Source organism: Zea mays, chromosome 7 (assembly GCF_902167145.1).
Source record: "Zea mays cultivar B73 chromosome 7, Zm-B73-REFERENCE-NAM-5.0, whole genome shotgun sequence".
Lineage (NCBI taxonomy): Eukaryota > Viridiplantae > Streptophyta > Magnoliopsida > Poales > Poaceae > Zea > Zea mays.
In genome coordinates, this window is record NC_050102.1 from 15352650 (window position 1) to 15376028 (window position 23379).

The 23379-nt window shown below is 55.0% G+C and overlaps 1 protein-coding gene and 1 long non-coding RNA gene across 2 annotated transcripts; both read left to right on the forward strand.

The window, feature by feature from the left end:
• The first annotated feature begins 20344 nt into the window (after positions 1-20344).
• On the forward strand, positions 20345-20739 carry LOC109940886 (uncharacterized). The gene is made up of 3 exons (XR_002263611.1): positions 20345-20376; positions 20448-20539; positions 20623-20739. It is a non-coding gene; the product is annotated as an uncharacterized lncRNA (long non-coding RNA).
• Positions 20740-21011: 272 nt separating this feature from the next.
• LOC103632084 (SAC3 family protein B) lies at positions 21012-23225 on the forward strand. The gene is made up of 2 exons (XM_008653937.2): positions 21012-21127; positions 21373-23225. The coding sequence occupies exon 2, from the start codon at positions 21553-21555 to the stop codon at positions 23158-23160; it is 1608 nt and encodes a 535-aa protein (XP_008652159.1). The 5' UTR covers positions 21012-21127; positions 21373-21552; the 3' UTR covers positions 23161-23225.
• Positions 23226-23379: the final 154 nt, after the last annotated feature.

Here is a 23379-nt window from a genome sequence, read left to right on the forward strand (position 1 = left end):
TGAAGGGCGCGCGTCAGGATAAAGGTGTCAGGCCACCTTTGCATTAAATGCTCCTGCGATTTGGTCGGTTGGCGCGGCGATTTGGTCAGGGTTGCTTCTTGGCGAAGATAGGGCCTCGGGCGAGCCGGAAGTATGTTCGTCGCTGGAGGGGGCCTCGGGCGAGGCGGAGATCCTCTGGGGTCGGCTGCCCTTGCCCGAGGCTAGGCTCGAGCGAGGCCTGATTGAGTCCCTCGAATGGACAGATCCCTGACTTAATCGCACCCATTAGGCCTTTGCAGCTTTGTGCTGATGGGGGTTACCAGCTGAGAATTAGGAGTCTTGAGGGTACCCCTAATTATGGTCCCCGACAGTAGCCCCCGAGCCTCGAAGGGAGTGTTAACACTCACTTGGAGGCTTTTGTCGCACTTTTTTGCAAGGGGACCAGCCTTTCTCGGTTGCATTTTGTTCCGGTGGGTGCGCGAGAGCGCACCCACCGGGTGTAGCCCCCGAGGCCTCGGAGGAGTGGTTTGACTCCTCCGAGGTCTTAATGCCTCGCGCAATGCTTTGGCTGGTCTGGTCTTTCCCTCATGCGAGCTGGCCGTAGCCCGGGTGCACGGTCGGGTCCCAAGTTCTCGGGCTGGTATGTTGACGCTGTCAATGGTTTGGCCGGAGCCGGGTTTGCGAGAGCAGCCCCGAGCCTCTGCACAGGGCGAGAGGACGGTCAGGGACAGACTCGACTTTTTTACATACGCCCCTGCGTCGCCTTTCCGCAAGGAGGAGGGGGGGGGGGGGGAAAGCGCCATGTTGCCCTCGGAGGGCGCCGAACATGGTGTCTCCGGTGAGCTGCTGGCGGGTAATCCGAGCGGACGTCCGTGCCCCATTTGCTAGGGGTCGGCTAGAGGCCCAGAGGCATGCCCAAAAGTACCTGCGGGTGATCTGCCGGACCCGGTCCCCTTTCGACGGGCTCCGAGGGCTCGATGCTTCCCTCTGATGGGATTCCGTTACATGATCGTTCCCGCTGGTCTCGGAAATGTCCTAGGGTACCTCGGGAGCGCAGCCCGAGCCTTGGTTATGTATCGAATGTACCCATGGTCATCCCTCGCTCTGTGTCTGAGGCGGTTGTGAACCCTTCAAGGGCCAGCCTTCGAACCCCTGATCAGTAGTGGGCGCAGAGCCCGAGTAGCCTGAGGCGGTCGTTGAACCCTTCCGAGGGGCCGGCCTTCGAACCTCTGACCAGTAGTGGGTGTGGAGCCCACGCGCTCTGAGGCGGCTGTTGAACCCCTCCGAGGGGCCAGCCTTCGAACCTCTGATCAGTAGGGAGGCTCGAAGCCTGGTTCCTTCACAGAGAAGGATCCTTTTCGGGGTATCCCCCTTTCCCGGTCCCTGTTGTAAGAGAGAGAAAGAGGAAAAAGGAAAAGGATACGAAATCGAATGACGTGGCGTACCTTTCTTGACGCGATCATTATGGCGAAGGCGAAACTTCGCTTGCTTCTCCTGCCAGGGGCGTCGCCTGTCGCGCCGCGGAGTTAATGCGACGGAGCGGGCGGTTCGCGAGGCAGCCGTTGCGCGTGAGCGAGCCGTTCGAGGAACGGAACACGGGCGCATCGTCTTCACGCCGTGAGAGAGGGTTCTCTCGCTGCCCCCGGATGGGACGTAAGCTTGGCTGACGACGTGACCGCTGCTCCTGCCCGCCTGCCACCGCCATTACTGCCGGCCTATTTTTGGCCGTATTGACCATCGCGCCAGGCTGGCGCTGCTGGGTCGTGCGTAGGGTTGCCTCGAGTCGCGGTACTGGTTCCGAAGTCGAGGAGGCGTGGCAGTGGCGCGGGTGGCGGTGCAGTTGCTCGCACGTAGCATCCGGCGCGCCGGTTGCATGACGCGTGGGCCTGGGCCTCCATGCTGGGCGTGTTGGAAGTCGGAGAAGTGCGCCCACTTGGCGCGGTTGCATGCCGCCTGCATGGCTGCCTGCCCTTTCACCCGCTGGTCTGGGCGAAAGTGGAGGGATGCTTGTAACCGTTGGACGGTTGCATGCACCGCGCGCGGCGGTTTGGCTTCTTCCGCCCTGGGTCGGCTTGCATGACGCGTGGGGCCCAGCCCCCGCGCCGTAGGGGGAGGACCTTGGAGCGTGCTGGAGAAGACTTAGCCCATGACGGCTGGGGACGCAAGTAGGAAGAGTCGCCTTTAAAAGGAGGGTGACCCCCTTGAAAGGCGACCATGCCTTCGCGCTCCCTTATGCATCGTGTCTTTCCACCTTCCGAGCCCCCGGATGGGGGATGCCCGTAGTCCTTCCGCCTTGTCGTTGGAGGAACACAACTCCGTGGGAGTTGGTACCTTTGAGCCATCGTTCGGCTTCAAGGATTTTCATCAGTCAGCCCGGCTGCACCCCTCCGCCGGCGGTCACCCGAGACGGTGACCACCAGCCCCTGGGTGGGGAGAAGCGAGCCGGGCTAAGATCTTGGTCCCACCCTCAGCTTCAAGGATGTTCATCATCCTCGCTGGGGTGGAGACCGGGCTGAGCCGGAGCTCTACCTCCCGCGCGGGTTCGTGGGTCGGCCTCTCCTTCGGCGTTCGAGGGAGAGGGCGCTCACTGGCCCTGCGGGCGGGTCGGACTTCGACAACGCGGGGCTGGTCGACGGCGGGCGTCGTCAGCCTCAGCGCGTCGGGCTCGTCGGCTTGGCTCCCGGTGCCCCCCTCCTGCCGGAAGGCGGTTGCCGCGCCGTGTGCACGGGAGGACCGCCCAAGATATCGCGCGCTGCCAGGGCGGCGTTCGTGTTCTGGGGCGGTCCTGCCTTTGCACCGGTACGACGCCTCTACGCGGAGGTCGGTGCCCCACTCGTCCGGGAGGATCTGAGTGGGGATCTACCGGAGGGCTGACGACCCCTGTCGTCAGTGCCGAGGTGGAGGCAGCGTCCGCCCTGAGGCCATCGCTGCTGCAGTTCGGCCACCCGGAGCGGGGGTCGTTGTCGTTGCTGCCAGAACAGGCGACGGCGAGCCGCCCGTCGGTCTTCTGTTGCTCCGCAGGCCCCCCGATCGAGTGGGGTTGTTCGTACCGGCGGAGGTGGAACCGGAGTTCCGTTTGTAATGGCACCTTGAATGTCGGTCTTTTGTTCATTGTGGCTGTCGGGGCCTGAACATGTATGTATTTTTTCCTCATTTTCGAGCACTAAGACTCGCCTGTTGGTTGTCTGAACCGCTTCACCAAGCGCGAGTCGCCCCGTGCAAAGGTGACGAGTGAGGTATCCATATCCCGGAGGCGTAGGAGTCCCTCGGCTCGGTCGGCCTTGCTGTCCGAGGCTTCTCTTGCTTAGTTAAAGGAACCCCTCGGCCGCTCTTCGATGAGCCGAGGCCAGGGGTAGCGGTGTCAACACGGACAGAGGCAGAGTTGGGTCGAAAAGAAGACTTGGTCGGCCGGAGCCTGGCCGGGTCGTCCGTTAGCGGGACCGACGCCGGAGTTGATCTGCCGAGGCCTCGGGCCGGGCTGATGTCTTCGGGGGACAGCTGGCCGAGGCCTCGGGATGACCAGCCGAGCCGCCTGCTCGGGCCGGATTCTCGGAGAAGACCCTGGCGGCGATGGCCCGGGCGCGATGATGATGTCGTCCTTCAGAGTGGGGACCCTCGGACCGCGTCGCCGTCCGAGGCTAGGTCGGACCTCGTCGAAGGTGTAGTTGACACCGAGGGTGCTGCTGCTCCCTTAAACCGTCAAGATCCGGGCCTGTAGGATCGGATCATCTTGTAGTGTGTGTTTTCTGCGGCCGCCGAGGCCCAAACACACCCTCGCCTTGTTGTAAAGCTGTGCTTCTTTTCCTCTTGTTTCGAGTATCTGAACTTTTTCGTCGGTAACAGAATTGTCTGTGCGAGCGAGAGTTGCTTTTCACGGAAGGTGATGAGTGAGGTATCCGTATCCCGGAGGTGTAGGAATTCCTCGGCTCGGTCGGCCTTGCCGCTTACGCGCGCTCTTGCCCGTCCATTGGGTTCTGTCATCGACGCAGTCGAGAAGGCCCGAAGAATCGCTTCGGCAGAGGAGCTTTCGAGCGTGAAGACTTGTTCGGTCCGTGGAATCACTTATCCGAACGTGAGTTACTTATCGCAGAAGGTGATGAGTGAGGTATCCGTATCCCGGAGGCGTAGGAGTCCCTCGGCTCGGTCAGCCTTAGCTGCTTACGTGTACTCCGTCGTTTTCAGGATCCACTTTCGAAGTAGTCGAAAAGCACGAAAGACATTCTGGCAGAAAGGATCTTTTTTCGAGGAAAAAATTCAACGCAGAGGGGGTCCCCCCTTTTAGCCCCCGAGGGAGGGTCGGGCTTTGCCGAGGCAAGGCTGACCCTTCCTTGACGACTAAACTTTGCGTGGGAGCGAGGTATATGAACAACTTGAAAACATCTTAAGGGTAGAAGCGACGTAGCTGTTGGATGTTCCAAGCGTTGCTGTAGACCTCGCCTTGGCTGTTGGCCAGCTTGTACGTTCCGGGCTTCAGAACTTTGGCGATGACAAACGGCCCTTCCCAAGGAAGCGTGAGCTTGTGCCGCCCTCGGGCGTCCTGTCGCAGCCGAAGCACCAGGTCGCCCACCTGGAGGTCTCGGGACCGAACCCCTCGGGCGTGGTAGCGTCGCAGGGACTGCTGGTACCGCGCCGAGTGTAGTAAGGCCTTGTCCCGAGCCTCTTCCAGCTGGTCCAGCGAGTCTTCTTGACTAGCTTGGTTGCTTTGGTCGGTGTAGGCCTTCGTCCTCGGGGAACCGTATTCTAAGTCTGTGGGCAAGATGGCCTCGGCCCCATAGACTAGAAAGAACGGCGTGAAGCCCGTGGCTCGGCTCGGTGTTGTCCTCAGACTCCAGACCACCGAGGGGAGTTCCTTCATCCATCGCTTGCCGAACTTGTTGAGGTCGTTGTAGATCCGAGGCTTGAGTCCTTGTAGAATCATGCCGTTGGCACGCTCTACTTGCCCATTCGTCATGGCGTGAGCCACGGCGGCCTAGTCCACTCGGATGTGGTGATCTTCGTAGAAGTCCAGGAACTTTCTGCCGGTGAACTGGGTGCCGTTGTCGGTGATGATGGAGTTTGGGACCCCGAAACGATGGATGATGTTGGTGAAGAACGCCACCGCCTGCTCGGACCTGATGCTGTTTAGGGGTCGGACCTCGATCCACTTGGAGAATTTGTCGATGGCGACCAACAGGTGCGTGTAGCCCCCGGGTGCCTTCTGCAAGGGGCCGACGAGGTCCAAACCCCACACAGCAAAAGGCCAGGTGATGGGTATCGTCTGCAGAGCCTGAGCAGACAGGTGGGTCTGCCTTGCGTAGAATTGACACCCTTCGCAGGTGCGGACAATTCTAGTGGCGTCGGCCACCGCCGTCGGCCAGTAGAAACCTTGTCGGAAGGCGTTTCCAACAAGGGCTCGAGGTGCTGCGTGATGGCCGCAAACCCCCGAGTGTATCTCTTGCAGGAGTTCCTGACCTTCGGTGATGGAAATGCATCGCTGGAGGATACCTGAGGGGCTGCGGTGGTAGAGCTCCTTCCCATCTCCCAGCAAGACGAACAACTTGGCGCGTCGCGCCAACCGCCGAGCTTCGGCTCGGTCGAGGGGCAGCTCTCCTCGGTGGAGATATCGCAGGTACGGGGTCTGCCAGTTTTGATTAGGCGTGACCCCGCTTCGCTCCTCCTCGACGCGCAGTGCCTCACCCTCGGGGGCCGAGGGTACCTCGGGCTGAACCGAGGATGCCTCGGGCCGAGCTGAGTGTGCCTCGGGCTGAGCTGAGGGTGCCTCAGGCTGAGCCGAGGGTACCTCGAGCTGGGCTAAGGGTGCCTCGGGCTCGGGCGTGTCGTCGATCTTGACGGAGGGTTGATGCAGGTCTCGGGAGAAGACGTCCGGGGGAACCGTTGTTCGCTTCGAGGCTATTTTAGCCAGCTCGTTCGCAGTCTCGTTGTAGTGCCGGGCGATGTGGTTGAGCTCGAGCCCGTAGAACTTGTCTTCCAGGCGCCGAACCTCATCGCAGTAGGCCTCCATCTTCGGGTCGCGGCAGTGGGAGTTCTTCATGACTTAGTCGATGACGAGCTGCGAGTCACCGCGAGCGTCGAGGCGTCGGACCCCTAGCTCGATGGCGATCCGCAACCCGTTGACTAGAGCCTCGTACTCGGCCACATTGTTGGAGGCCGGGAAATGGAGACGTAGCACGTAGCGTAGGTGCTTCCCGAGGGGCGAGATGAAGAGTAGGCCCGCGCCGGCTCCTGTCTTCATCAGCGACCCATCGAAGAACATGGTCCAGAGTTCCGGTTGGATCGGAGCTGTTGGGAGCTGGGTGTCGACCCATTCAGCCATGAAGTCCGCCAATACTTGGGACTTGACGGCCTTCCGAGGGGCGAACGAGATTGTTTCGCCCATGATTTCCACCGCCCACTTTGCGATTCTACCCGAGGCCTCTCGGCACTGGATGATCTCCCCCAGGGGGAAGGATGACACCACAGTTACCGGATGAGACTCGAAGTAGTGTCGCAACTTCCGCCGCGTCAGGATCACCGCGTACAGCAGCTTCTGAACTTGTGGGTAGCGGGTTTTTGTCTCGGACAGTACCTCGCTGATGAAGTAGACTGGCCTCTGTACGGGCAATGTATGCCCCTCTTCTCGTCTCTCAACCACAATCGCGGCGCTAACCACCTGAGTGGTCGCGGCGACGTAGATCAAGAGGGCTTCTCCGGCAGCTGGGGGCACCAAGATGGGTGCAATCGTGAGGAGCGCCTTCAGGTTCCCGAGGGCTTCCTCGGCCTCGGGGGTCCAAGTGAAGCACTCGGCCTTCCTTAAGAGGCAGTACAGAGGCAAGCCTCTTTCGCCGAGGCGTGAGATGAAGCGGCTCAGAGCCGCAAGGCATCCCATGACTCTCTGTACGCCTTTCAAGTCCTTGATGGGCCCCATGCCTGTGATGGCTGCGATCTTCTCCGGGTTGGCTTCGATGCCCCGCTTGGAGACGATGAACCCCAAGAGCATGCCTCGGGGCACTCCGAAGACACACTTTTCGGGATTGAGCTTCACGCCTTTCGCCTTGAGACATCGGAATGTCACTTCAAGGTCGGAAAGGAGGTCGGAGGCTTTCCTCGTCTTGACTACGATGTCATCGACGTAGGCCTCGACCGTCCGACCAATGTGTTCGCCGAACACATGGTTCATGCACCGCTGGTACGTCGCACCCGCATTCCTCAAGCCGAACGGCATGGTGACATAGCAGTACATACCGAAGGGCGTGATGAAAGAAGTCGCGAGCTGGTCGGACTCCTTCATCCTGATTTGGTGATACCCTGAGTAGGCATCGAGGAAAGACAGGGTTTCGCACCCAGCAGTGGAATCCACGATTTGATCGATGCGAGGCAGAGGGTAGGGAACCTTCGGACATGCTTTGTTTAGACCAGTGTAGTCTACACACATCCGCCATTTCACTCCTTTCTTTCTCACAAGCACAGGGTTGGCAAGCCATTCGGGATGGAATACCTCTTTGATGAACCCTGCCGCCATTAGCTTGTGGATCTCCTCGCCTATGGCTCTGCGCTTCTTCTTCGTCGAATCGGCGCAGAGGCTGCTTGACGGGTCGGGCTCCTGCTCGGATGTCCAGCGAGTGCTCGGCGACATCCCTCGGTATGCCGGGCATGTCCGAGGGACTCCACACGAAGACGTCGGCGTTCGCGCGGAGAAAGTCGACGAGCACCGCTTCCTATTTGGGATCGAGCTCGGAGCCGATCGGGATCTGCTTGGAGGCGTCGCCGCAGGGGTCGAGGGGGACAGACTTAACCGTCTCCGCTGGCTCGAAGTTGCCGGCATGACGCTTCACGTCTGGCACCTCCTTAGAGAGGCTCTCCAGGTCGGCGATGAGGGCCTCGGATTCGGCGAGGGCCTCAACGTACTCCACGCACTCGACGTCGCATTCGAATGCGTGTCGGTACGTGGGGCCGACGGTGATGACCCCGTTGGGGCCCGACATCTTGAGCTTGAGGTAGGTGTAGTTGGGGACGGCCATGAACTTCGCGTAGCATGGCCTCCCCAGTACCGCGTGGTAGGTTCCTCGGAACCCGACCACCTCGAACGTGAGGGTCTCCCTTCAGAAGTTGGAGGGTGCTCCGAAGCAGACGGGAAGGTCGAGTTGTCCGAGGGGCTGGACGCGCTTCCCGGGAATGATCCCGTGGAAAGGCACAGCGCCTGCCCGGACCGAGGACAGATCAACACACAGGAGCCCGAGGGTCTCGGCGTAGATGATGTTGAGGCTGCTGCCTCCGTCCATGAGGACCTTGGTGAGCCTGACGTCGCCGATGACGGGGTCGACGATGAGCGGGTATTTCCCCGGGCTCGGCACGTGGTCGGGGTGGTCGGCTTCGAGAATCGCCGGATGTAGTCCCGGAGAGACTCTCCCGGCTGCTGCCGGCAGCTTCGGATGTCCCAGGAGTTTCTAGGGCGCACGTACGTGCCCTGGAAATTGTCGGCGAAGGCCTGGACCAGGTCGTCCCAGTTGGAGATCTGCCCCGGAGGCAGGTGCTCCAACCAGGCGCGAGTGGTGTCGGAGAGGAACAGGGGGAGGTTGCGGATGATGAGGTTGTCATCGTCCGTTCCACCCAGTTGGCAGGCCAGCCGGTAGTCCGCGAGCCACAGTTCCGGTCTCGTCTCCCCCGAGTACTTTGTGATAGTAGTCGAGGGTCGGAACCGGGTTGGGAACGGCGCCCGTCGTATGGCGCGGCTGAAAGCCTGCAGACCGGGTGGTTCGGGCGATGGACTCCGTTCCTCCCCGCTGTCGTAGCGTCCTCCACGCCTGGGGTGGTAGCCTCGGCGCACCCTCTCGTCGAGGTGGGCCCGACGGTCGCGGCGATGGTGCTCGTTGCTGAGGCGACCCGGGGCCACAGGCGCTGTGTTGCGCGTGCGCCCGGTGTGAACCGAGGCTTCCCGCATGAATCGGGAAGTCGCGGCGCGATGTTCCGAGGGGTACCCCTGCCTTCGGGAGGCGGAGCTTTCGGCCCGTCGGACCGCGGCGCCCTCCAGGAGATTCTTGAGCTTTCCCTGGATTCGCCGCCCCTCGGTGGTTGATGGCTCCGGCATCGCGCGGAGAAGCATTGCCGCTGCAGCCAGGTTCTGGCCGACCCCACTGGAAGCGGGTGGCGGCCTCATCCTGACATCGTCGGCGATGCGGTGCTGGAAGCCCTCGGGTAGATGACGCATTTCCCCGGCCGGAGGTTGGCCCGCCCATTCCTGCCCGACGTCCCGGCGGATCGGCTCAAGTGCTCGTGCTCCCTCGTCGAGCCTGGCCTGCACCCCGCGGATTTGCTCGAGCTGTGGGTCATGACCCCCCGCCTGAACGGGGACCACTGCTAGCTTCCGTAGGATGTCAACGCGAGGCACAGGCCTAGGGAGATCGCCGTTCTCCGGCATACCAAGATGGTTGCCTTCGGAGGGACCCCCTAGATCGACGTGGAAACATTCGCGACTCGGGCCGCAGTCCTCGTCGTCGAGGCTACGGCTACCGTCGGAACAGTCAGAAAGGCAGTAGTCGCATGCGGTCATGAAGTCCCGTATGGCACTGGGGTTACCAAGTCCGGAGAAATCCCAACAGAAGTCGGGCACGTCGTCTTCCTCGGACCCAGAGGGCCCGTAGGTCGAGACGTCCGTCAGCCGGTCCCAAGGTGACCGCATACGAAACCCCAGAGGGTTTGGACTCGCCTCTACGAGGGCGCCCGCCAAAGCGAAGTCGCTTGGCGGGTCGAGGCTGAATCCAAGGGGCGTGAAATGAGAATCGGTCGGTACCTCTTGGTCGACGGGCGGTGATGAAGTCACGTCAGGGACTGACTGCACCGTCGTCTCTAGTACGAGGGTGACGCCCAGCAAGCCTTTCGCGAGCATGCTGGCGTCGTCCGTTTGCTTGGAATTGGCGCGTTGCGGGGAGACGGCGCTCGTCTTCGTCTCAAACGCGAGGTCGATGTCTGGCGCACCCCCCGTTGGGGTGTCGGCGCTGTCGACTCGCTCGACAGCCGACGAGGCGCTGCCTCCTGCTTGGCCTTGGTTGCCCCGCCTCCTCCTCCGTCGGCGGGGGAGAGGTCGGGGTGAGCTCGAATGTTATTCTTCCACCACGCGGGGTAGACGTCGTCGATCCCACCGCCGGCGGGCGGGCTGTCGTCCGCCATTGCTGCTGTCGCACGGCGGGGGAAGGAGTATCATGTCGTAGCTGCCGTCGAGGGACATGAACTCAAGACTCCCGAAACGGAGCACCGTCCCGGGCTGGAGAGGTTGCTAGAGACTACCCATCTGGAGCTTGACGGGAAGCTGTTCGTCAACACGCAGCAGGCCCCTACCTGGCGCGCCAACTGTCGGCGTTTCGAGACCGGGGGGTCCCTGGGCCGACGAGTGAAATGTCGCCGCATGCCCCAGCCCAGATGGGTCGGCGCGAGGCCGAGCGCGAAGGGGGGAGAAAGGTGGCCGGAGACGGGTGTGAGAGAGGTGGAAATCCCGCGGCCTTCGTGTTCGTCCCGCGCCCAGGTCGGGTGCGCTTGCAGTAGGGGGTTACAAGCGTCCACTCGGGAGAGGGAGCGAGCGGCCACACGCGAGCGCCTGTCTCGTCCTCGTCCCCGCGCGGCCAACCCTCTGTAAGAGGGCCCTAGTCCTTCCTTTTATAGGCGTAAGGAGAGGATCCAGGTGTACAATGGGGGTGTAGCAGAGTGCTAACGTGTCTAGCGGAGGAGAGCTAGCGCCCTAAGTACATGCCATCGTGGCAGCCGGAGAGGTTTTGGCACCCGGTTCGTGTGGTGTCGTGGCCGTCGGAGGAGCGCTGGAGCCTGGCGGAAGGACAACTGTCGGGGCTGTCGAGTCCTTGCTGACGTCCTCTTGCTTCCGTAAGGGGGCTGAGAGCCGCCGTCGTCAAGGAGCGTGCGGGGCGCCATCATTACTTATCTGGCTGAGCGAGCCAGATGGGACGCCGGTCTTGTTTCCTGTAGCCCGAGTCAGCTTGGGGTAGGGTAATGATGGCGCCTCCTGTTGACTTGGCCGGTCCGTGCCCTAGGTTGGGCGATGTGGAGGCTCCTCCGAGGTCGAGGTCGAGTCTATCTTTCGTGGCCGAGGTCGAGTCCGAGCCCCTGGGTTGGGCGAGGCGGAGACCGTCGGCTGAGGCCAGGGCTGAGTCCGAGCCCTGGGGTCGGGCGAAGCGGAGTTCGCCGTCTTCCGGGGCTTAGCCCGAGTCCGAGCCCTGGGTCGGGCGGAGCGGAGTTCGCCGTCTTCTGGGGTTTAGCCCGAGTCCGAGCCCTGGGCCAGGCGGAGCGGAGTTCGCCGTCTTCCGGGGCTTAGCCCGAGTCCGAGCCCTGGGTCGGGCGGAGCGGAGCTCGCCGTCTTCCGGGGCTTAGCCCGAGTCCGAGCCCAGGGTCGGGCGGAGCGGAGTTCGCCGTCTTCCGGGGCTGAGCCCGAGTCCGAGCCCTGGGTCGGGCGGAGCGGAGCTTCCTATGGTGCCTAAGGCCGGGCCTGACTGCCTGTCAGCCTCACTCTGTCAAGTGGCACTGCAGTCGGTACGGCGCAGGCGGCGCTGTCCTTCTGTCAGGCCGGTCAGTGGAGTGGCGAAGTGACTACGGTCACTTCGGCTCTGTCGACTAAAGGGCGCGCGTCAGGATAAAGGTGTCAGGCCACCTTTGCATTAAATGCTCCTGCGATTTGGTCGGTTGGCGCGGCGATTTGGTCAGGGTTGCTTCTTGGCGAAGACAGGGCCTCGAGCGAGCCGGAAGTATGTTCGTCGCTAGAGGGGGGCCTCGGGCGAGGCGGAGATCCTCCAGGGTCGGCTGCCCTTGCCCGAGGCTAGGCTCGGGCGAGGCGTGATCGAGTCCCTCGAATGGACCGATCCCTGACTTAATCGCACCCATCAGGCCTTTGCAGCTTTGTGCTGATGGGGGTTACCAGCTGAGAATTAGGAGTCTTGAGGGTACCCCTAATTATGGTCCCCGACAATATTAATGCTATTCATGATCACATGTCTTTAATTAAACAACAAAATGATCATATAGCAAAATTAGATGCTAAAATTGCCGAGCATAACTTAGAGAATGAAAAATTTAAATTTGCTCGTAGCATGCTTTATAATGGGAGACGCCCTGGCATCAAGGATGGCATTGGCTTCCAAAGGGGAGACAATGTCAAACTTAATGCCCCTCTTAAAAGATTGTCTAATTTTGTAAAGGGCAAGGCTCCCATGCCTCAGGATAACGAGGGTTACATTTTGTACCCTGCCGGTTATCCAGAGAGCAAAATTAGGAGAATTCACTCTAGGAAGTCTCACTCTGGCCCAAATCATGCTTTTATGTATAAGGGTGAGACATCTAGTTCTAGGCAACCAACCCGTGCTAAGTTGCCTAAAAGGAAAACTCCTAGTGCATCAAATGATCATAACATTTCATTCAAAACTTTTGATGCATCATATGTTTTAACTAACAAATCCGGCAAGGTAGTTGCCAAGTTTGTTGGGGGCAAACACAAGGGCTCCAAGACTTGTGTTTGGGTACCCAAAGTTCTTGTATCTAATGCCAAAGGACCCAAAACCGTTTGGGTACCTAATGTCAAGAACTAAACTTGTTTTGTAGGTTTATGCATCCGGGGGCTCAAGCTGGATCATCGACAGCGGGTGCACAAACCACATGACAGGGGAGAAGAAGATGTTCTCCTCCTACGAGAAAAACCAAGATCCCCAACGAGCGATCACATTCGGGGATGGAAACCAAGGTTTGGTCAAAGGATTGGGTAAAATTGCTATATCCCCTGACCATTCTATTTCCAATGTTTTTCTTGTAGATTCATTAGATTACAATTTGCTTTCTGTATCTCAATTATGCAAAATGGGTTACAACTGTCTTTTCACTGACATAGGTGTCACTGTCTTTAGAAGAAGTGATGATTCAATAGCATTTAAGGGAGTGTTGGAGGGTCAGCTATACTTGGTAGATTTTGATAGAGCTGAACTCGACACTTGCTTAATTGCTAAGACTAACATGGGTTGGCTCTAGCACCGCCGACTAGCCCATGTTGGGATGAAGAATCTTCATAAGCTTCTAAAGGGAGAGCACATTTTAGGACTAACCAATGTTTATTTTGAGAAAGACAGGGTTTGTAGCGCATGCCAAGCAGGAAAGCAAGTTGGTGCCCACCATCCACACAAGAACATCATAACGACCGACAGGCCACTTGAGCTACTCCACATGGATCTATTCGGCCCGATTGCTTACATAAGCATCGGCGGGAGTAAGTATTGTCTTGTAATAGTGGATGATTATTCTCGCTTCACTTGGGTATTCTTTTTGCAGGAAAAATCTCAAACCCAAGAGACCTTAAAGGGATTCTTGAGACGGGCTCAAAATGAGTTCGGCTTAAGGATCAAGAAAATTAGAAGCGACAATGGGACGGAGTTCAAGAACTCTCAAATTGAAGGCTTCCTTGAGGAGGAGGGCATCAAGCATGAGTTCTCTTCTCCCTACACCCCACAACAAAATGGTGTAGTGGAGAGGAAGAATAGAACTCTATTGGACATGGCAAGAACCATGCTTGATGAGTACAAGACTTCGGATCGGTTTTGGGCCGAGGCGGTCAACACCGCCTGCTACGCCATCAACCGGTTGTATCTACACTGAATCCTCAAGAAGACATCATACGAACTCCTAACCGGTAAAAAGCCCAATATTTCATATTTTAGAGTCTTTGGTAGCAAATGCTTTATACTTGTTAAAAGAGGTAGAAAATCTAAATTTGCTCCTAAGACCGTAGAAGGCTTTTTACTAGGATATGATTCAAACACAAGGGCATATAGAGTCTTTAACAAGTCCTCTGGACAAGTTGAAGTTTCTTGTGACGTTGTGTTTGATGAGACTAACGGCTCTCAAGTAGAGCAAGTTGATCTTGATGAGATAGGTATTGAAGAGGCTCCGTGCATCGTGTTAAGGAACATGTCCATTGGTGATGTGTGTCCTAAGGAATCCGAAGAGCCTCCAAATGCACAAGATCAACCATCCTCCTCCACGCAAGCATCTCCACCGACTCAAAATGAGGATGAAGCTCAAGTTGATGAAATAGAAGATCAAGCAAATGAGCCACCTCAAGATGACGGCAATGATCAAGGGGGAGATGCAAATAATCAAGACAAGGAGGATGAAGAACAAAGGCCGCCACACCCAAGAGTCCACCAAGCAATCCAACGAGATCACCCCGTCGACACCATCCTCGGCGACATTCATAAGGGGGTAACCACTAGATCTCGTGTTGCACATTTTTGTGAGCATTACTCTTTTGTTTCCTCTTTTGAGCCACACAGGGTAGAGGAAGCACTTCAAGATTCGGATTGGGTGGTGGCGATGCAAGAGGAACTCAACAACTTCACTAGGAATGAGGTATGGCATTTAGTTCCACGTCCTAATCAAAATGTTGTAGGAACCAAATGGGTCTTCCGCAACAAGCAAGATGAGCATGGTGTGGTGACAAGGAACAAAGCTCGACTTGTGGCCAAAGGATACTCCCAAGTCGAAGGTTTGGACTTCGGTGAAACCTATGCACCCGTAGCTAGGCTTGAGTCAATTCGTATATTATTGGCCTATGCTACTTACCATGGCTTTAAGCTTTATCAAATGGACGTGAAAAGTGCCTTCCTCAATGGACTAATCAAGGAAGAGGTCTATGTTGAGCAACCTCCCGGCTTTGAAGATAGTGAGTACCCTAATCATGTTTATAAACTCTCTAAGGCGCTTTATGGGCTCAAGCAAGCCCCAAGAGCATGGTATGAATGCCTTAGAGATTTTCTTATCACTAATGGCTTCAAAGTCGGAAAGGTCGATCCTACTTTATTCACTAAAACTCTTGAAAATGACTTGTTCGTATGCCAAATTTATGTTGATGATATTATATTTGGGTCTACTAACAAGTCTACGTGTGAAGAATTTAGTAGGATCATGACACAAAAGTTCGAGATGTCCATGATGGGGGAGTTGAAATATTTCTTAGGATTTCAAGTAAAGCAACTCCAAGAAGGCACCTTCTTAAGCCAAACGAAGTATACTCAAGATATTCTAAGCAAGTTTGGAATGAAGGATGCCAAACCCATCAAGACACCCATGGGAACCAATGGGCATCTCGACCTCGACGAGGGAGGTAAATCCGTCGATCAAAAGGTATACCGGTCGATGATAGGTTCTTTGCTATATTTATGTGCATCTCGACCGGATATTACGCTTTCCGTATGCATGTGTGCAAGATTCCAAGCCGACCCTAAGGAAGCTCACCTTACGGCCGTAAAACGAATCTTGAGATATTTAGTTTATACTCCTAAGTTTGGGATTTGGTATCCTAGGGGATCCACATTTGATTTAATTGGTTATTCGGATGCCGATTGGGCGGGGTGTAAAATCAATAGGAAGAGCACATCGGGGACTTGCCAGTTCTTGGGAAGATCCTTGGTGTCTTGGGCTTCAAAGAAGCAAAATTCCGTAGCTCTTTCTACCGCCGAAGCCGAGTACATTGCCGCAGGCCATTGTTGCGCGCAACTACTTTGGATGAGGCAAACCCTTAGGGACTACGATTACAAATTAACCAAAGTCCCTCTTCTATGTGATAATGAGAGTGCAATCAAAATGGCGGATAATCCCGTCGGGCATAGCCGCACTAAGCACATAGCCATTCGGTATCACTTTTTAATGGATCACCAACAAAAGGGAGATATCGAGATTTCTTACATTAATACTAAAGATCAATTAGCCGATATCTTTACCAAGCCTCTTGATGAACAAACTTTTAACAAACTTAGGCATGAGCTAAATATTCTTGATTCTAGGAACTTCTTTTGTTGATTTGCACACATAGCTCACTTATATACGTTTAATCATGTCTCTTTCATGTGCTATGACTAATGTGTTTTCAAGTCTATTTCAAACCAAGTCATAGGAATATTGAAAGGGAATTGGAGTCTTCGGGGAAGACAAAGGCTTCCACTCCGTAACTCATCCCTCGCCGTCGCTCCGCGCCACTCTCCATCTTTGGGGGAGAGAGCAAAAGGACTTCGTCTTTGGTATAATCTTCACTCATTTATTTATGACCAAAGGGGGAGAAAGTTCTACTAAGGGCTCTAATGATTCCGTTTTTGGCGATTCATGCCAAAGGGGGAGAAAGTATGAGCCCAAAGCAAAAGGACTGCACCACCACCAATTTCAAAAATTTAGTTTTTCAAAGAGTATTTTCAAATTGGTATCTTACTTGTGATATAATTTCAAAATTGGTACACCCTCTTCAAAATTAATATCAAAACCCTCTTGAACACTAAGAGGAGGATTTCATTAAGGGGGAGTTTCGTTTAGTCAAAGGAAAAAGCATTTGAAACAGGGGGAGAAAATTTCAAATCTTGAAGATGCTTTGCAAAAATCTTATTCATTTACCTTTGACTATTTGCAAAAGAACTTTGAAAAGGATTTACAAAAAGATTTGCAAAAACAAAACATGTGGTGCAAGCGTGGTCCAAAATATTAAAAAAAACAAAAACAAAGAAACAATCCATGCATATCTTGTAAGTATTGATATTGGCTCAAGTCCAAGCAACCTTTGCACTTACATTATGCAAACTAGTTCAATTATGCATTTCTATACTTACTTTGGTTTGTGTTGGCATCAATCACCAAAAAGGGGGAGATTGAAAGGGAATTAGGCTTACACCTATTTCCTAAATGATTTTTGGTGGTTGAATTGCCAACACAAATAATTGGACTAACTAGTTTGCTCTAGTGCATAAGTTATACAGGTGTAAAAGGTTCACTCTTAGCCAATAAAAAGACCAAGTATTGGGTTCAACAAAAGAGCAAAGGGACAACCGAAGGCACCTCTGGTCTGGCGCACCGGACTGTCCGGTGCACCACCGGACAGTGTCCGGTGCACCAGAGGACTCCAACTCAAACTCGTCACCTTCGGGAAAATCCAGAGGCGCTTCGCTATAATTCACCAGACTGTCCGGTGTACACCGGACCGTGTCCGGTGCTCCAAGGAAGAGCGGCCTCAGGAACTCGCCAGCTTCGGGAAACCGCAGCGGCTGCTCCGCTATAATTCACCGGACATGTCCAGTGTACACCGGACTGTCCGGTGTAACTGCGGGGCAACGACTACTTCGCGCCAACGGTCACCTGCAACAACAATTAATGCGCGCCAGAGCGCGCAGAAGTCAGGCACGCGCGTAGTGGCGCACCGGACAGTCTACAGTACATGTCCGGTGCGCCACCGGACATCCAGGCGGGCCTAGAAGACAGTGCTCCAACGGTCGAATCCCAACGGCTTTGGTGACGTGGCTGGCGCACCGGACATGTCCGGTGTGCACCGGACTGTCCGGTGCACCATACGACAGTCAGCCCCACCAAACGGCTAGTTTGGTGGTTGGGGCTATAAATACCCCCAACCACCCACCATTCATAGTATCCAAGTTTTCATACTTCCAACCACTTACAAGAGCTAGGCATTCAATTCTAGACACACTCAAGAGATCAAATCCTCTCCCAAATTCCACACAACGCCCTAGTGCTTAGAGAGAGAGATTTGCTTGTGTTCCTTCGAGCTCTTGTGCTTGGATTGCTTTCCTCTTTATTTGATTCTTCATTGCGATCAAACTCACTTGTAATTGAAGCAAGAGACACCAATCTTGTGGTGGTCCTTGTAGGAACTTTGTGTTCCAAGTGATTGAGAAGAGAAAGCTCACTCGGTCCGAGGGACCGTTTGAGAGAGGGAAAGGGTTGAAAGAGACCCGGTCTTTGTGACCACCTCAACGGGGAGTAGGTTTGCAAGAACCGAACCTCGGTAAAACAAATCCGCGTGTCACACCTCTTATTTGCTTGCGATTTGTTTTGCCCCCTCTCTCGCGGACTCGATTATATTTCTAACGCTAACCCGGCTTGTAGTTGTGATTATTTTTGAGAATTTCAGTTTCGCCCTATTCACCCCCCTCTAGGCGACTTTCACCGCCGCCACAGTGCTCAGCGTCTCCTCAGACGTCGCGTCGGCCGGTGGCGTAGCGGCAGCAGAAGAAGAAGAGGTCGGCATCGCTACGTACCGTCGGCGACGGCGGGCGGTCTGCTTCACACGGGCCAGATCTCCGGCGAACAAGAGCAAGGAGGGCAGACGAGCAGCAAGAGGTTCGAGAGGGCGGTTAGGGTTTTCGCGGAGCGCGGAACGATAAAGTTCAAAACGCGCCGCCCCCCGTCCCCTTTTATACACAGGGCACAGCGCTTCCGGAAACCCGCAATCCAACAGTACGACGTCAATCAACGGTCATGTCAAAAACCCCTGCGGAACCACTTCGAGCGAGGGCAGCGTCTCCGCCATCTAGCGACGTCTTCGGCACCAGGTGACTTAGTCGAACTGTTCCCTCGGAGGGCAAATGTTGGGGCGAAGGTGAAGACGCCACCCTTCGCTCGAGGCGTTTGACGTACTCGCTGCACCATCGGTGACAAGACAACGGGCAGACTTACCCTTCGTCTCATATGCCGCCGGACGAAGACCCACGATGAGGTCGTCTCATCCTGCGACCTCATCCAGAGTGGAGGCCCGCGTGTGATCCTGCCCATTGTAACAGGCCCTGCGTGGCCGTTGCGCGTTACGGGCCTAATTTGTAAAGGCCTCCCTGTAATTACGGTCTGTAACCCCGCTTTATGGGAATATTCCGGGGATAACCTAGGCGTCTGAGGGCACATGCGTCCTTAACACGGGACGCTGGGCACCCGGACACCTATAAATACCCCCGCACAGTGCCCTTGAGAGGCTAGATTAACAGAGCTATTGCCATCTCGCGCGACAACCCTGTTCGCGTCACTTCTCACCCCCGTTAGATCACCTTGCACTAGAGAGCAAGTTCCAACAAACTTATAAAGTTGTGTCATTTTACTTAGTTGTTGCAGCCATTTATATTGTCGAATTGTTAGCGCCGCACCACCAAGGAGTGTTTGGTTCCACGGACTAAAGTTCAGTATGCGTCACATCAGATGTTTGAATAGCTATTACGAGCATTAAATTTAGTTTAATTATAAATTAAGACTGAACGACGAGACAAATTTATCAAGTCTAATCTATACTACCTATTAAGGCTCTAAGGGGTAGGCTGCCTCTGCTTGTTCTGCCTTCCGACGATCTCAACCGTCCAATACGCTCTAGAGTCTCTCAGCCGTCCGATGCGCGCACTCTCACCCCCCACGCATCGCCCCGCACCCACCCGATCGTCCAACCGTGCGAGCACCCTAGCTTTGCCTCTACACTCCTCCCGCCGCCTCCTACCCTCCTCCGCGCGACGGCGCGAGCCGCAGCCGGCCCCCGCTCGCGTTGTCCACGAATCCCGCCGCTTGACGCCGTCCATGCCGCGCCGCACGCCCTCAACCGCCCGCGAATCCCGCCGCGACCCGCACGCCGTCCCTACGCCCGCCGCTAAACCCCCGTCGCGAAATGCCTGCACGCACGCCTGCTAGCCGCTGCGCACGCCCGCCGCGAATCCCGCCGCGCGATGCCGTCCATGCCGCACCGCACGCCCGCAACGGCCGCCTCCCTACGCGCTTGGGAACCGCCCGCACAGCCCGTCGCGACCCGCAAGCCCGCGCGCCCAAATCCTGTCATGGTCTAGGGCCGTTGCTGGGAATGGCAGGCGGAGCGAGGTCTCCCCGCGCGTGGACGCGCCGACCTCGCACTCCGACATGGCGCCGCGGCGGCGCGACTTGGAGACCGCGGGCTTCTTCTTGGGCGGCTTGATCGCCACGCGGAGCGAGGCGCAGTCGTCCATGACGTACTCGTAGGACACCCCATGGAGTGGCACCGTCTCTGCCCGAGACCCAGACCTTCCTTGGCACAGGGGAGGGGGGGACGAAGGACGGAGAGCACCATGGAACCTCGACGCGTAGGGGACGCGGACGGAGAATCCCGCTCCGCAGCGGCCCAATCGGCCCTGCCCCCACGCGCGGAGACCCACGGGATGAACCAGCGGTCGCGCGGAGAAGTACGAGGGGAAACCGTGGAGGTAGTAGGGGACGAAGGGCGCTGACCTCCGCGTGGGGAATCCATGGCTGAATTGCCCGCCCGACCGCCGGAGGGGCTGAGGGGAGGAGGATGGGGGTGGGGGAGAGGTGTCGAGATCCCTATCCTCTCCTCCTACCATGTGAGGCATGCTGGAAGTCCATCAACCACCGGATCCTCTCCAGCCATCTCGCTCCCGCGGTCCTCCCCGATGAGCACGCGCTCGCGGAGTCCATCAAGCGCCGCCTCGGGCTGCCCTGATGATGCGCTCTCATCTGCTGACCTCCACTCCAAGCTCTTCGTTCGTGTCCGCCGAGCGTCGCTGTGGCCACTCCTCTACCTGCTCTCCTCGCTCTCCTCGCAGTACCGCGCCGCTCAAGTTAGACAAACATCCTGGTTACAAGGTGAGGCAACTTGAGCAGATCTGGTCTTTTGCGTTCTGATATTTGCTGACTCATAGATACATCTGAATTAGGTTGAACCTGCTGAGTTATCTCTGGATCTTGCTAAGATGTCTCGTGAAATTAGAGGCAGTCCAGAGATCTTGTTTGCAAGAGAAGTTGCAAGGTAGTCATACCATCAAGCATTATTTTGTGCTTACCATATTTGTACTAGCTTTCATCTAATGCCTACATTTCCTATACATTCAGAGCATGCAGAATGGGGAACTTTATTTCCTTCTTCCGTCTTGCAAGGAAAGCTACATATTTGCAGGCCTGTTTGATGCATGCTCATTTTGCAAAGGTAGAATTATTGTCTCTAAAAGCTGTTCATCAACATACCCTTTGATCAGTGGAATTTATTCTTAGGCCAACTGTGTTTGAAATACTGTAATGGCAACAACAAAAACATTGACCAACCTGGTAGGAACTAGGTGACTTCTTATTAAGAAGAAACAGGCACAATCGAACTTGGGTGGCTTACGGGTGCATCCACATTCTCAATCAACTGAGCTAGGCTCAGTTCCTATAATATAATGGAATTACCTGTGAACTTTGGTGGTAACTTATAAAAGCTTGATTCCTATTGTGGTGTTTCAGGAAATGGAGGCAGCATGCTGCTGACAAGCGATTACTTAGGGAGCAAAAGAATGCTCTTGCTGTTGCAGCATTGTGTTCTCTATCACTTGGCCCACCAGTTCATAAAAGTACAACGGTAAGACATGTCATAGTTTTTTTTCCAGTATCAGTAAATTGAGGTATCACTTTTCTTCTCTCGCTGCATTATAAATATCACTTTCTGCAAAATAAAAATTAAATTGGATGGAATTGTGTACCTCTATTATTAATTGATAAATCATCGAACTTTGGTGAAATTTTTGTGTGAACTGATTTTTAGTGATTTTTTATAGTGTTGTTAAAAAGTGATAATGATTAAGACTTGTGTACTATACTATGAAGGTGTCTAAGCTAGCAGTTGAAGAACTAGATATTGGCCACGCCTTTAAAGAAAGACAAGCAAGAAAGCAAAGGTCCTGGTCACGGCTAAATGTTTCGGAGTTGTCTGGTCCCATTCTAAATGAAAATAACCCTGATGCTAGATGCCTCTACTGGAAGTTGCTTGTACTTGTTCCACCGGGTATGGAATCCCAGACCAACAGTTTTGTCTCAAAATGGTTACTTAGAAAGCTCATGGGTTATGGAATCGGAGATATTGGATTGGTTGTTTCTTCAGCAGGCCTATCAATTTGGACAGAGTGGATCAGTTTTCCAAATGCATGTTGTTTGTCTGTTGTTAGGGCCAGCGATCAGCAAGTTATTGATAATGATATTGCTAACAGTACAAGCTGTATAGTATTTGTAGTGTCTGAAAGCATTTCATGGGAAATGCAGAAGGAACGGTTTAACAGTCTTTTAGCCTACATACCAGATGAATCCAATCTTCCCCTTCTGATTTTCAGTGGCGATACATATAACGAAGGATATGAGTATGCGTCAAAGTACATCATCAACAGGCTTGGCCTCAATGGTCTTAACAGAGGAAAGATCGGTTCGTCTTTGGTTATTTTTCTTGTTGAAAACTACACAGAAGACCATGCCAATGGTTTCTTTGATGATGACAAACTGCGTGAGGGCCTGAAGTGGCTGGTAAGTAGTTTGCCAGTGCAGCCTGATGCCACTCTTGTGAAGACCCATGAATTGCTTCTGGAATACTTGAATCCACAACTTGAGCTGCTTAACACCCATGTTGCACCTGGAGCTGGTCCTGGTGATTGCATTTCAGTATTCAACAATGCTGTCAATCAACTTGCAGAAGAGATTTTGGCTGCAGCAAACGCAAACTATAGCCAATGGCCAGCTCCCGAGATTGATCTTCTAGAGAGAACAAGCAATGAGAGGATATATGCAGAAATGTTCTTGCCTAGCATTGGATGGTCTTCGCCATCAAGGATCCAGCCACTGCTTGCAGCCATTAATAGCTGCAAGATTCCAGAGTTCAGTTACGATCTATCTTGGCTAAACTATGGTTCTCACATGGGCAAGCAGATCCAGGATCAGAAGAAGTTACTTGAGGAGTGCTTGGCGAGATACTTGACCGAATCAGCCCGGCTGTTAGATGAAAGCCAGGTGGTCACCGAAGTGAATGTTATGGTGCAGAATTGTGTTGGCCTTGAACTCCGGGATTCGTCTTACTATCTCGCTCCCAGATGGGTGGCGATCTTCCGTCGTATTTACAACTGGAGGCTAGCAAAGATCTCTACCGGAAAGTTCTCAGAAGCTTATGTTCTGACTCAGCACCTGTATCAGGCTCCTGCAGCAGCTGGCTCAAACGGTACCACACAAGGGCTTACTGCTAACACCGCCAGCAGCGATGTTGTGGATCACATCATGATGCCTGCCGTTTCAACCGGCATCACACTAGACGAAATCATCGAGATCAGTTGTGACCTCGATGCTGTTGATGCGCAGCCCGTAACTCTGCCACCACGACTGCCTGTGCATGTTCATGAAGAACCTCAAGCACTTGCTGACAACAACGGCGTGCATGGAGTTGATGAAATGTACATACCAAGAAGAGTAGAGTTGGGGGAGGTGATGCCCATTGACACAGACGACAAGCTTTCCCGGCTAAGACTAGAGTTGGGGGAGGTGATGCCCATCGAGACGGACGACAAGCTTTCCCGGTTACTGGAGCAATGCACCAAGCTGCAGGACAGGATCGATGAGACACTTTCCATATACTTTTGAGCCCCGTAGTAAGGCTGGAAGGGTTTTGTTACACCATCCTTCCACATTTGTTGTAACTTGTAAAACTAGAAGAGTAGAGTTGGGGGAGGTGATGCGCCCGCTCTCCTCTCCGGGCCTTTGCCGATCAGTTTCGCTCACGCTGGCCGCGCGTTCGTTGCAGCTCCGGAGGGAGAGGATAGCGGAGAGGATGAAGGCGTTGCAGGAGCTGGTCCCTAACGC

Coding starts and splice junctions, on each gene's coding strand:
- LOC103632084 (XM_008653937.2), top strand. CDS start 21,553: ATGGAATCCCAGACCAACAGTTTTGTCTCAAAATGGTTACTTAGAAAG.